Source organism: Diachasma alloeum, unplaced genomic scaffold (genome assembly GCF_001412515.2).
Source record: "Diachasma alloeum isolate Michigan unplaced genomic scaffold, Dall2.0 Dall_scaffold_00203, whole genome shotgun sequence".
Lineage (NCBI taxonomy): Eukaryota > Metazoa > Arthropoda > Insecta > Hymenoptera > Braconidae > Diachasma > Diachasma alloeum.
Window position 1 is genome coordinate 2,239,817 of NW_021680368.1, and position 14,024 is coordinate 2,253,840.

At 39.1% G+C, this 14,024-nt stretch overlaps 1 protein-coding gene across 1 annotated transcript in view; it reads left to right on the plus strand.

The window, feature by feature from the left end:
• The window catches only part of LOC107036006 (sodium/calcium exchanger 3), a 66,026-nt gene that overhangs the window by 17,521 nt on the left and 34,481 nt on the right, over window positions 1-14,024 (plus strand). Inside the window, exon 3 of the mRNA XM_015253686.1 lies at window positions 8,264-8,355. Within this exon, the coding sequence (XP_015109172.1) occupies window positions 8,264-8,355 (92 nt within the window). The remainder of the gene's footprint in view (window positions 1-8,263; window positions 8,356-14,024) is intronic.

Sequence of the window (14,024 nt, forward strand, 5' to 3'; positions counted from 1 at the left end):
TCTACCCCTCCCCTCCCCCCCCCCCCCTCCCACACACACACACACAATTTGCTTGATCATGCAGCTATCATTATAGTCGTGAGTTGAATAATAAAAAATATTCCGAGTGAGTCTGAAAATTAAAGGGCAGTCGTACAAGGAGGTCTTATCAGCCTTTGTCACGACACTCGCCACGACGAATGCAGCCCCTAACTACTTGAGCGATTAACATCTCAAGTTTTAGTTTCTTTGAGACAGATTACCCCAGACCCATTTACCTAATCTACTTCGGTCCAACCTCTTTTCTATATTTTATCCTCTCCCCCCTGTTCTTTGAGATCACATGCAAATAGCGACATAAAAAGTGTAATCAAAAAGAAATGAAAAAAAAAAATGTAGAATAATTTCCTGTTTTTTTGTGCTCGCGAATTTCTCGAAGAGGAACATTCTCGGGGGAATAAAAATGGGGGTGTTGGAGAGCTGGTGAAATTTCCGCTTCCAGATGATACTGTTGAACCCATTTTGATCCGAAATTTTTGAAGATATGGTGGAAAGACTTTTGACAGAACTTTTTACGCTTCCGGCGATTTATTCATAACCGCTGGGGCAAAGCGGGTTCAATTGTAGGGTTTTGAAACGGAAATTTATACTTTTTTAATTTTTTAATATTTTAATTTTTTAATTTTTTAATTTTTTAATTTTTTAATTTTTAATGGAATTATTTTTATTCTTCTAGTTCGACTCGTTCTCACGATATCGATCAAAAACGAGGAATTGCAGTGAAATAGATTTTTTTTCAAGGTTAAACATAGAGAAAATTTCAATTTCTCTTGACATTTTGACATTTCAATTTTGATTTTTGATTTTGGTTTATCTAGGAATTGTCGGGAAGCAACAGCTGATATGTATGTTCAATCAAAAAATTAAAAAAAAAAACCAAATTATGAACCTCAAATATTTCTCTGTATTATAAAAATCCAAATCGACTGCTGGTGATAAAAATTCGGTACTCGAATTAAGACGCCAAAATTAAGGCCCATGAGGGTCATAAGGGTCAGAATAAGGGCCCCAAGGGTCAGAATAAAGGTCACGGGGGTCAGATTGAGGGTTATATGGGTCAGATTAAAGGTCGCAAGATTAAGGGTCACAAGGGGCCATTAGAGTAAGGGCCCAAATAGGGGTAACAAGGGTCAAATAAAGGGTCACAGAAGTCAGAGTAAGGGTCCAAATAAGGGTCACGAGGGTTTTAATGAGAGTCAGATTAAGGATCACGAGGGTTATAATGAGGGTCACATTAAGGATCACAAAGCTCAGATTGAGGGTCCAAATAAGGGTCGTGGGGGTCAAAAACTAAGGTCACAAGGGTCAAAATAAGGGTCTCAGTATCTCTCTACACTGTTAAAACCCAAATCGACTTCTGGTGATGAAAATTTGGCGCTCGAAATAAACCTCCAAAATTCAGGGTCCGAAATGAAGGTTAAAATAAGGGTCACGAGGGGTATAATGTGGGTCAGAGTGAGGATTACAAGGGTCAGACCCTTACGGTCATGGGAATCATACGGGGATTGACGAGCGAATAGAGCAGGAGATGTAGTTCCCGAGTTTTAAATAAAAATATTTTGTACTTCCCAAAATTCCCAACAAAAAAGATTATTTAATATCCCTCCACAATCGCTAATTACCATACTGAGCTGTTCTCTTTCATTTGCTCTCACCCCACGATATCTATCCGAACAAAAATGATGGAATCATATCCCCAACAAACCATAGACTCATGTTTGATTAACGCAGGGCATAATTAATTATTCATACGAGGCGTATGAGCATCAATTATTCCACTCACGAGCACGAGCATAATGACCATGGACAGGAGGAGGATGAATGAGAGAATAGGTAAATGAGAGCCCCGCAAACACGTGGGATATTATTTTTGCCCACAACAACTGCCAGAGGTGAATCCACTGCTCGCATGTTCTCGCGGTGCACAGGGAAATTTTTTTTTATTTTCTGGGGCATGTCACTCATCCCCAGGGCCATGTCACTGATTTTCAGAAATCAATCACCAATTATTGGGGATTCTGGGCGCTGAGTAGAATGAGCCTGATCATTTTTTATCTCTATCACTGAAATTGACACTGAGAAAAAAATTGCTCTGCTGAAAAAACAGTATGTTTCACGTGAGAATATTTGATGGAGTAGAACATATTTACTGGAGGGAAATTAACCAACTTGATAGAGGGAAATTTAATATCTTTCACAAAAATTAAATTTTTGTCGTGATCATCAGAAATATCTCTAGAAGAATTTCAACTGTTGGCAGGAAAAAATATAATCTATTCTACGACAATCATTTGATCTGAGAGAACTCCATAGGTTTATACCATAGAAAGAATACATTGACGAGGAAAGAATATTTTTTTCCTAAAAAAAATTGCCCCCTCGAAATTATTTAGTTTTGCCAATAACACAGTTTTCGGCAAGAAAATTGTAGTTTCCTCTTGAAATGATCATTTGCTCCATGGAAATTATAAGTGTTTATTGGACAAGAGATGTCAGAACAGGAAAGTACTAATACTCATAATATCTCATCTCTCAGCTGAGTTTTTGAGGAATATTTTCGAATCTAGGGGAGATAGCGAAATTTTCGTAATTACATTTGTTGTAGCACTCAATCGGCTCCACAAAAAAGGTTGTAACAAAATTTTTTCTAACTTCCATAGATTCCGAGATATTGACTGAAAACTGGTCAATAGTCAAAATTGACTTATCTCCTTTTACCCCTGAATTTCTTCCATTAAAAATCGATTTTCACGCACCAGCGGGAGGGTGAGGGGGTGGGACGAGCCGGGGGATGGCAGAGGCACTAAATTCTCGTATATTCAGGGATGCCCCGAGATACCACAGGTACATGTGGTCGTCCATTTATTCCTCCCATATAGCACTGGAAATACTCCTCTTGATTAATTGAGATAATTCTCATCATTTTTACTCCATGAGTTACTAGACGTTTACTTCCGCTTAATCCCGAGTTATTGTTTTTCCTCGCGGTCAGTGGACGCAGTCTCGTTGCGGGGTAATGGCACCTAGTGTCCCTCATTTGGGGGTTCTTTACTTTCCGGTTTCCAGCCCCCGGGACTGGTGAGACGTCTCGACGTTTGATCTTTCCGGGAGGGAGCACCTCGGGCACTTTATTTACTTCCGAAAAGTTGGAAATGGCGTGGGCTTTGCAGCAGACAGAGTGTCTCGGTTGGAAAATTTTTCGAGGGAGTTATTCTTGTTATTTCGGAGGGATTTTATTATGTAAATTCTTGGGGTATGAAATTTTCTGGCGGGAGGGGAATAGCGCGGTTGAGAGAAGCCATTTATTGTACCCACATTTTTTAGTGGTGAGAATTTTTAGAGAGTCCTGGAAGCTCGGCTGAAAGAGGAATTTCGATGTTGAAGACAAAGTTTTTTTTTCACGAGATGATTATCCAACGTTTCTGATAATTTTATGAAGAAAAAAAGAAAAAAAGGGGAAAGCAAATTTCATTCTGAAGCTCAAAATAATATCTTCAGAATGAAAATAAAATTATGAAATTCCACTTTGTTATCTCCGAGTTTGCCCCACTCGTCCCTACATTGTATCACACATTCAATCTTAGGGACACATTATCATGGTTATAGTACATTAACGTACTAGTTGGAAAATGGCATATTCGACGAATGTCAGGTTTATTGTATCACATTCGTCAAAGATGGCCTTTTCCAGCGAGTGAATTATATTACTTTATGTTCGTAGGCTCGAAAACCGCGTTCAAAGCGGGCGAAACGAAGTTAGAAACCCATTTTATCGAACACAGCAACATAAACACGTTCATTTCATCCTAAAACTCCCAATACTCCCTCCCCATGGAAATTACCAAGCGAGACTGTAGTAAAATCGAACGACATGGAAAAAAGACATCACGAAAAAAAGTCAAGTGCATCGACAATAGATACTAAAGTGCCAATAACAGCTGGGGAAACACAAAGATCGAGGCAAAGTAGAGGAGGTACGAACAATGGCAGACGGGTTACGACCGTAGCGCCCTCCGGCATCAAATCTCAGACCTATCACTTGGTACAATGCGAAAACGAGAGTTCCCGTCACGAAATGCTTCTTTCGTTTCTCTTTTTTTCATTTTACCTCTTAATCGAAATATAAATATCGTGACAAGGGCTCACTGAGGAGAATTGAGGCGTTAACGCACTGCACGAGCTTGTCGACAGGGTTCTTGAACTCCTTTGATTGTTTGATCCTGATTTGAGCGATGGAGACGTCACCCAACCGTTGCCAATGAGTGAATTAAGGTACTTTATGGTCCTGGGCCGGAAAATCGTTTTTTTTTTTGACACGACAGCGTTAAAGTTTAAACCGTTGTTCCAATTTGCGAATTTAGCTCCAATGATGACGAGATTGACGTTTACGGGAGGGTTACGACCTTACCGATCTACCAGTGAAGCCCTCCATTTTCTATGGCTATCGGGGTAAATCGAATTTGTCTGGTCGTTGGTCCCCGAGGCGACGCCTCTATCGTACTGGGGTTACATTTCTCTCCCGCCAGCCACAGGGGAGATCACCTGGGCTTTCTTGCATGGTTCAAACCAACACGCGGTTGAGTTTCAATAAATAAATGAAAGCCGTGTGACGCCCGGAGCTTCCACACGGCAGCGGGAAAAGCTCGAAACAGAGGGGTTTCCATTTCCATTTTTTCCGGTGTAGTCAATTGAGATAGGAATCTCTCTAATTAATATCGGAAATTGTATTTTGATATACTCAAATATTTGGATGTGCGCTTTCAGACCGCACGCGGGATTCATTAAACAGAGGGGATTTAATTGAATTCGCAATTTAATCTCGTTCTATTGAAAGTTTTATGGTACCCAGGTAGGAATTATATAGGCTGACGATGGAAACAAGCCTGTGCGAGCCTAGGTTTGCGAGGGTCAGTGACTCAGGCCTGGGACGGGCGTGATTTCATCGTTCACTCGAGCCTGAAACGAGGGCGATTCAAGGGGCCATTGCCGAGGTGCAATTCAGGCCTAGCCCAGGCTTTGAGTATTGAGGCTCAGTACGTCAAGGCTTATTCGAGCCTCTGCAAGGCCTCGAAAATGAAAGTTAGTTTCCATTACATTCCTTAATTTTTATAACGATTAACGTTTCTGATGCTAATGAAACACTCGGAGGCGCCAGATATGTCGAAATACATTTTTTTTTCATCTGGAGCCGAAGTGTCATCTTTGATTTTTTAGGGGAAAGTCGACTTTCGCCGAAATCGAATTTTTCCGCCGAGTGAAGGTCGATACTGTATTTTCTGGCCCGCCTAATGCCGCTGAGACCCTCACTTTACCCCAGAATTATTTGAACACATATCCGTAAACATTAATATGATTTTTTAAAAAAAGTGCGATTGAGCCATTAAAATTTTGAAATTCAAGGCTTGGACCAAGCTTAGCGCCAAGCATTGTTCAAGCCTTATGGACTTAGTCTGAAACGAGGTTATCATTTTGGGGCTGAAGGATGGCTGATCCAAGGCTGAGCTCCAGCCTTGGTTGAGCAATTCCAAGCCTTGCTCCAGGGCTTGATGAGTCCTATTTCTATCGTCAATTCCTACCTGGGTAGTCGGTGATTATTTTGGGGATAATTGAATTTTGTACGAACAAGTCTTGCCACATTCTCTCTTCAATTCTCTCATTATCAACATGCTAATTTAAATGGGAGAAGGAGATAAGTCTACTGTTTTTAAAACCCCAAAATAACATCTTTGTTAATTCCGCAAATATCTCCTGATCGAGTGATCCTACGAAAAATTGTCTTTAAATCATTTCTGCAGCTCTTGAAATTCTCTACAAAAAACATACAATAACAATTCCTCCTAAAACCACTCACTACCGAGATAATTCGCAAATTAGAATGGAATCTCCATTTAAATTTTTCGAAATTGCAATTCTGTTCTGCCGTATCTCATAACGATACTTCAAAACCCGCTCTCCCTCCCCCACCCCTAATTACCCTTCTTAATCACCAATTCTCAGTATCATAATTTTCATTTAAATCCTATCATTAACGAAATGCTAATTTAAATAAGAGAATGAGATAAGTCTACTTATTTAAAAATCCCAAAATAACATCTTTGTTAATTACGCAAATATCTCCTGATCGAGTAATCCTACGAAAAATTGTCCCAAAATCATTTCTGCAGCCCTTGAAATTCTCTACAAAAAACATAATATAACATTTCCTCCTAAAACCGCTCACTGCCAAGATAACCCAAAATTTAGTATGGCATCTCCATTAAAATTTTTTGGAATTGCAATTCTGTTCTGCCGTATCTCATAACGATACTTCAAAACCCGCTCTCCCTCCCCCGCCCCTAATTAGCCTCCTTAATCATCGATTCTCCGTATCGTCCGATCCTCCCTCCCCAGCACCCCATTATGAGCGTGAATTTTCCCATCAAATTGGTGAATAAACTTTCACTCGACGGATGTTAAGTTGCACTAATGATTACAGTGTGTGTGCAGTAGTCGAGCCGATTATGGTACAGCGTAAACTCTGGATTTTGAGCATGACAAACGGTAATGGAAGCGAGCTCGATATATTACAAAAGGGGTGGGTTGCACGGAGTTGATGGAAAATTCATGCGGGGCAAGGATAATTTTGTAGTTAAGTAGGTTGAGGGGATAATTCAAAATTCGAATGAAAAATGGGATTATCCAGGGAGGGGGGGAGATACGGTCCCGGGATCGATGAAAATTGGCTCGTTGTGTAGTTAGGAAATTTCCGGGTATGAATGGCGCAGGAGGATCTTTGTTAAGAGTCGGGATTAGGAGCAAATATGGTGGAAGTCGAGTCGGAATATGAATGGATAGAATACAAAGGCATACGGATGAAACAGACTCAATAATTTATGAATCGATTATGGGGGCAGATTAATATTACGAGACATTGTAACTGCCTTATGAGAGGAGCTCAGTGTGTGGAAGGGGATGAATAAGTGAATTCTCGTCTGAACTTCAAGCGCAGGGAGAGAAATATTTAATAAAAATCATGTACCTGTTCCGCAAGTCCGGGGTGAAATGTAGTTGTAGGAAATTTTACGGAACTGTCACGTAATTTTTACCTAAAATCGGGATTTTTTCAGAACGTTTCGTAATTTTACCCGAATCTACTATGCATGGAGAGAAATTTTCTAGAAAAATTCTAGGACGAGTAGTGGAAAAAAATCACAATCCACCGGCTGCGAAAAATTCTAGTGCTGCCCGAGTCGAGGGTTTGGTTCTGATATTGGACGTACACAGGTCTTTCAAGATCTCTCCAGACCTAGATGGACCTGGTGGTAAGTCCTAATCAGTTCTGCGACGTACTTTTCCAGAGACCTTTAGAATCCTCAGTTCTTTTCGGTCCTGAGAAGTCCTCCTCGATGCTACCGAGAACGCGCGATTTTTCCGGGGGGGAAGTCGGTCCAAGGGTCACAAGGGTCAAAGTGTCAGATGTTGGATTTTTCGCCAAAATCGAATTTTTTAGCCGGGTGAACGCTGATTCCAACTATTTAAGCGACGGGCTATTCAGAACTATCAAAAGTATGTGGAAAAAGTGAAAACTGCGAAACCGTTTTTTTTGGCCCCAGCAAAAGGGTCAGATTTTCGGGTTTTCCGGGGCCAGTGGATTTTCGCCAAAATCGAATTTTTTAGCCGGGTGAACGTTGATTCCAACTATTTAAGCGACGGGCTATTCAGAACTATGAAAAGTATGTGGAAAAAGTGAAAACTGAAAAAAAAATTATTCACCGGGGGCCACAGGGTCAGATTTTCGGTTTTTACTTGGAACAATGATCAGATTTGTTAACACTTTCATTTTTTATTTGGATAATGCATGCAAGCGTAGGGACAAGAGTGGCTAGAATAGATTCTGCTACCTTCTCCCCTTGTTGGGTAAAAATGTCAAGCCTCGAACTGCGAGTTCCATAATTTTTACTGAACATTTCTCTCCGTGCGAGAGACAATCGTAGTGACGTTATTGATAATTTTTTCAATATTATTCTTCATTCTATGCGATACTCTCAGGAAACATTTTCAATGTTTTGATTATCTTATTTAAAATATATTTTGTCCTAGAACCTTCAATCATATCCTAATGTCGGCTATTGATTCCAAAATGTAACTCAGTCAATCTCTGATCATCAATCAGTCAAAAATGTGATCAGTACCAAAGAAATTCATTCACAATTAACTCATATTATGCAAAATTTTATCTGTGCAGAAAGACGATAATGCTCACAATAATCGAGGAGGACTCCTACGAGAAGGATGCCCTCTTCTACGTGGAATTAGGGGAGCCCCAGCTGCAAGGAGGTGAGTCTCTCCATCACCCAATCGCCCAAATGAGCCCTCCCTCACTCAACAGAATAAATAAATAAAAATTGAAAAACTCCAAAGTTTAGAGAAAACAATTTCGAAAATCGAATCTTTCACTCTAAATTATTAATCCATCAATCGCTTCAAGTGGTCGTAATTACCCCGGGGTTGGAGAGAGTTTTCCGAGCGTGGAGAGGACGACAGTTAATCATGATAGAACGCTATGCACCTAGTTGTTTTATCGCCTCTCGCCTCCTTTTTCTTCAGCTTATTTTTTTCTATTTCGCTTTCAACTCAAGAGGGAAGAGAGGCCTCTCAGGGACCACCAACGAACGATGCAATTTAAGTTTTAAATGAAAAACGAGAGCAGTCCCCGAGTTCTTTCTTTACTGAGAAAAAAATCCATTTGGCGGTACTGAAGAGAAGAAAATCCCCAAATGCTTATTTAGCATTCAAATATTTTTCTCCTGGGTTTATTCCGTCTTTCGTTTGTACTGGGGTAATTACGGTGAATTTTATGGGGTTATGATTGTTTGGAAAAGTGATAGATACTCTAAGATGGAGAGAGGGATTAAAAGAATTTTTTTTTATTGAGAAAGACTCGATTTTGGGATTTTGTTAGCAAAATCTTGGTATTGAATGCGAAGTTATTGAGAAATTATGGATTATCTGGGGAATAAGTGGATTCGGGGGATAATTCAAAGGTCTTTTTTGTGGGAGACTTGTTTACTTCATAATTGGGTCGGAAAAAGAACTTAAATTTAGGTCGGAACTTAAATTCAGGTCTAGAGCTTAATTTAAGCTGCGACCTGATTTCAGATATGTGGCCGAATGTAGGGCAGCAGTTGAATTTAATTGGCGGCTTAAAATTTAATTAGTGACCTGAATTTAGGGCATGACCTGAATTTAGGCCATAACCTGAATTAAGGAGCTGGTTTGAAGTCAGGATGTAAAATAAATTTAGGAGATGGTATGAATTCAGGACATGAATTCAATTTAGGCCATAACCTGAATTAGGCCAGAACCTGAATGTAGACAATGGCCTGAATTTCGTCCATGACCTGAATTAAGACCATGATCTGAATTTAAGCCGCCGTCTAAATTTAGGCCATGAACTGAATTTAGATAATGACCTGAAGTATGCACATGACCTAAATTTAAGACATGAACTAATTTAAGACAATTATCTGAATTTAGAACATGTCCTAAATTAAGACAATTGCCTGGATTTAGGTAATGGTTTAAATTTAGATCATGTCTTAAATTCAGGTCACGAGCTGAATTTACACCATGAAGTGACTTCAGGTCGGTATCTGAATTCAACTTTGAATTGAGCTGTAACCAGAATTAAGACTGCAACGTAAATTTAGTTTTGGACTAAAATTCAGGTCGTAATTTAGATTCAGGTCCTAAACAAATTTAAGTCATCACTTGAAAGAATTTCAGAAAAATGATGCTAATTATTTCGCGGATATCTTTCAACCCAATAGTTGAAAAAAAAGTCCAAGGACCTTTTTCTGTAGCTGACAAAATATTCCACAAAACATATCTTCCAACATTTTCCTCGTAAAACCACTTATAACCTGAATAATCCAACAATTACTGGAATAAATGGAGAATTACTAGAAAAATAGATGAGTATTTAGAAAGCTTAAGAGTTAAGAGAACTGATCTCATGGTGTGTCTCCAATAATTATTTACCAACACGCCCTCCTAATTATCAACGTGGACTGCACCCTGGCGACTGGCCGTAAGTTCATTAAAAACGAGTGAAAAAAATTAAAGATAATGAAAGTTCAGTGGTAAAAAGTTGAAAAAATTCAACTCACATCGCTTTTTGCTAAATATCTCGGAATCTTAGAGAGATACACAAATTTTCGTCTCAAGCTTTTTTGTAGCCCACTAAATTCTCCACAAAAAAGTCTTTAATGAAAATTCTCGTATCTCTCATAGATCTGGAGATATTGCGTAAAAAACGCAAGCCAACGTTGAGTTGAATTTTCCAGTTTTTCAATATTTTCTACTGACTCTTTCGCTGCTTTTAAGCATAACAGCGCCACCATTTGCAAAATAAATTGCACGTAAAAGCTCACACAGACCTCCCATTATAATCCTAACAGCAGTAAAATGTTCTTGCTGGCTGCAGAGCGCTAGAAACCGCAGTGAGGAAAATTTTTCACGAATTAATTAGAATTTTTTCCATTAAAAAAAGATGAAATTTCGTTCTTCAGGAGAAAAAAAAATTGGATACTTCGGAGGTAATTTAATTCCGCCTGTGACGAGGAAATTAGTGCAGATGAAATCATCTCGATCGCCATATCCCACCGGAAAGGGGAATAAAAACGTGGGGGAGAAAAACTTCATTATCTGATTTCGTTGGAGAAACTTTTTTTTTCTTTTCAATGTTTTTTTTTTCTTTAATTTTCCTCGATCGTTGTTTTTCCTCGGACAATTCTTGTTCTCTCCCCATTTTACGATTTGCATATTACGAGGGACCAGGGAGGTGTGACACATGCACAACTACAGACTATTGTACACGTGCACGGAGTGCGAAAGGCACCGACGCACTCATCCCACTGTACTTCTTCAACGCTTTTATCTCATGTATATGCAACGGTATTTTAACCGCATTATCTCACGCTGGTTTTTTTTTATTCTCTGGGTTTTCACAACACCTTTGACATGCGGGGGTTTTTTTGATAAATTTGGAAGTGTTGAGAGGTTATGTTACAAGGGGCCATTGTAATGGAATAGGAATGTAATTTTGCAACAATAGCCGGAGGAAAGGTGCATTTGAGGGAAATAAAACTCTTTGTTTGAATATTTTACGTTTGTTTCAACAATATTTTTTGGTAGAAATTAATGGGCTGATGTGGAAATAGCAGGAAAAAGGACTAATTAGGAGAATTCAGGGAACTTATTTGGGTTTTCAGTTGAGGGTCAAAGGGTCGTGAGGGTCAAACGATCCTAAAGGAGGTTTAGAGTTGAGGGTCAAATTGTCTTGAAAGGCTAACGACCCTTCAAGATGTGTAAAATGCAGGGTCATTTGATCTTGAGGTTAAGAGGCAAATGACCTTAACGTTAAGGGTCATGTGACCCTCAAGCTGTGCCACTTAATTTCACCCTCAACCAGAATTCTAAAATTCAACGAAGTAATTGTGTTTGGAGAGGCAAGTGACCCTTAAAGACGTCTAAGGTCCAGGGTCATTTGATCTTAAGGTTAAAAGGCAAATGCCCTTAACGTTAAGGGTCAAGTGACCCTCAAACTGTGCAACTTAATTTCACCGTCAACCAGAATTCCAAAATTTTGCTAAGTAATTGTATTTGGAGTTGAAGGTCAAATGATTTTGAGTGTCAGAAAGGGTCAAGGGTCAAGTCCAACATTCATTTAACTTCTAGGTCCACTGATCCTTGACTTAAAACCATTTGACCTGCAATCCTAAAAATTTTTAAGGGTTATTTGTCCCTCGAGGCCATTTGAATTTCATCTAAAAACGAGGGTCAAATGGAGTTTGACCCTCAATCCTTATCCAACAGCCTTGAAGGTCAAACGATCTTTGAGAAAGCTTAAAGGATCTCTATTTTCTAAAAATGATTAATTAAATCCTAATGAAATTTATTTAATTGAAATGAACCATTTCCCGGAATGAAGGGTGAAAAAATCCAACTCATTAAATTTCACAAACAACGATATCCTCAATTCAGAGGCATTTTTTCCAAGTGTTGTTTTGACTCCGCTAAATTCCCGGCATATCTCCCATCCCATTCATACCCCCGGGAATTTAATTCCAGCGGAACGTCAGGGGGAAGGGTTTGAGGTGAAAAAACTTCGGTAGCGATAAATCGAAGGGTCGCATCCCTTTGTTCGCGGGATATCCAGAGGCGAAACTAATGCCCCCGATGAAGCTGGCAAGTGCAGATGAAAAAAAAAAAAAGTGAGCGATGAGAGGCACTCGAATGAGTCTGAAGAATAACTAAAATCAACTTTAAACCGTGCAATCCATCAGCCGAGAGCCGAAATAAAATGCCCCATGAAATATCCCAGGCATCTTGACTAATTAATATGAACCGCAGGTTAATCGATGCGCATTAAACCATCAACACGCTTACAAAGCAGTTTAGTCTCCTTCCCTAGTAGAGTTGATTGTTTCCCAGTTCATTTTTTACTCCTCTTTTGCCATTAATTTCCATCAGAGCAACGTAAATCCCGGCATTTGCAGCTCACCCCATGAAAAATAGTGACGGGTGAGGTGTGTTTATGGATCTTCGTCACGCATACTCACTAAGTGATAAGAGAAACTCGGTAAAACAGAAAAAGTTTTCCATTACTGGTAATATCCATTTGGGAATACACGTCGTAAATTTTAATTTCTGGAAGCAGAGGGAAAATACACGGGTGATTAATTGTTGGGGGAGGATTAAGTCGGAGGGGGGCAATGTTTATTATTAGAAAGCCAGCGGTACTTCCGATGAAATATCATTTTTCACACCATCGAGCTTTGGGACTGATTGATATTGATAACAGAGCATTGCGACATTTCGGTATTCTCTGGGTTTGTTCAAGGGCGTGAACAATTCTCTTCTGAACCCCAAGCGAAAAACAAATCGTCTAGTGACGTTATTCACCATTTTCGCAATACTATTCTTCACTCAGTTAAATATTCACGTGTTCTTTTAATCGATGTTTGATGGAACGTTCATCTATATAAAGCACTGATAACGAATAGTTCATATATAATTTCCATCGATCTTGTTATTGATAAATCAGTCAATTTTCTTGAATATTCAATGAAATTTGATTTCTCAGGTTCATACGACAATGGAAATTACTGAAAATCGTGAAAATTCGGGCAACTTTTTTTCTGAATTTTTAATCTCTTGAAAAATCAATTGAATGTAATGCTTAATTTTCGCGATGTGAAAATCCAAATTGTCATTGAATTTCCAAGATGAATCAGGAATTCCATGAACAATTTATTCTAAAATTCAATTCAAGTTCCAAATATTAAAAATTCAAATGCATCTGTTACTTAAATTTCAAAAAATTCAACCAGTGAACAAGGAGATTTAAATTCAAATATCTCATCCGTTTTCCCTCATAAAATAATTTCATTATTTTCCTATTATCCTATTTTAAATCAACTTTGTCATAGACTCTTCAATCACATCCAACTGTTAGCCATCAAATGTGGTCGACACCGAAGAAACCAAAATTGCTTCTACCTTTAGAACTCTTCACCATTGAAATCTCATTGCCGAATGATTATCAATCATCATTTTAATGCAACCAACGAGTAAAATAAATTCACCGGGGCACAATCGTTTCAATTACAGTGTTCACCGATGAAAATATCCGCTTTCTCATCCCTCAACTTCGTCATCCAGCCTGAAAACGATCATGAAAATTGTGGAATAAAATGGACAACACATCTCAAACTTCCGTAATTGGTTTTTTCACTCCTTTGTCGTCTCTTTCACGTCGTTTCCTGCCACTCAAAATGAACCCTTGACGAAAATCAATGGTAGCTACCCTCTGACACCGGCTCCATTGTGCCAAGGGGCTACCCATTGAGCTTTCCCAACCGCTCAACAGCTGCTGTGACCGAGTAATTACGACTCCCTTCTCATTTCACGTCCTCTCGTGACAATGTTGCTGGTTCTCATGG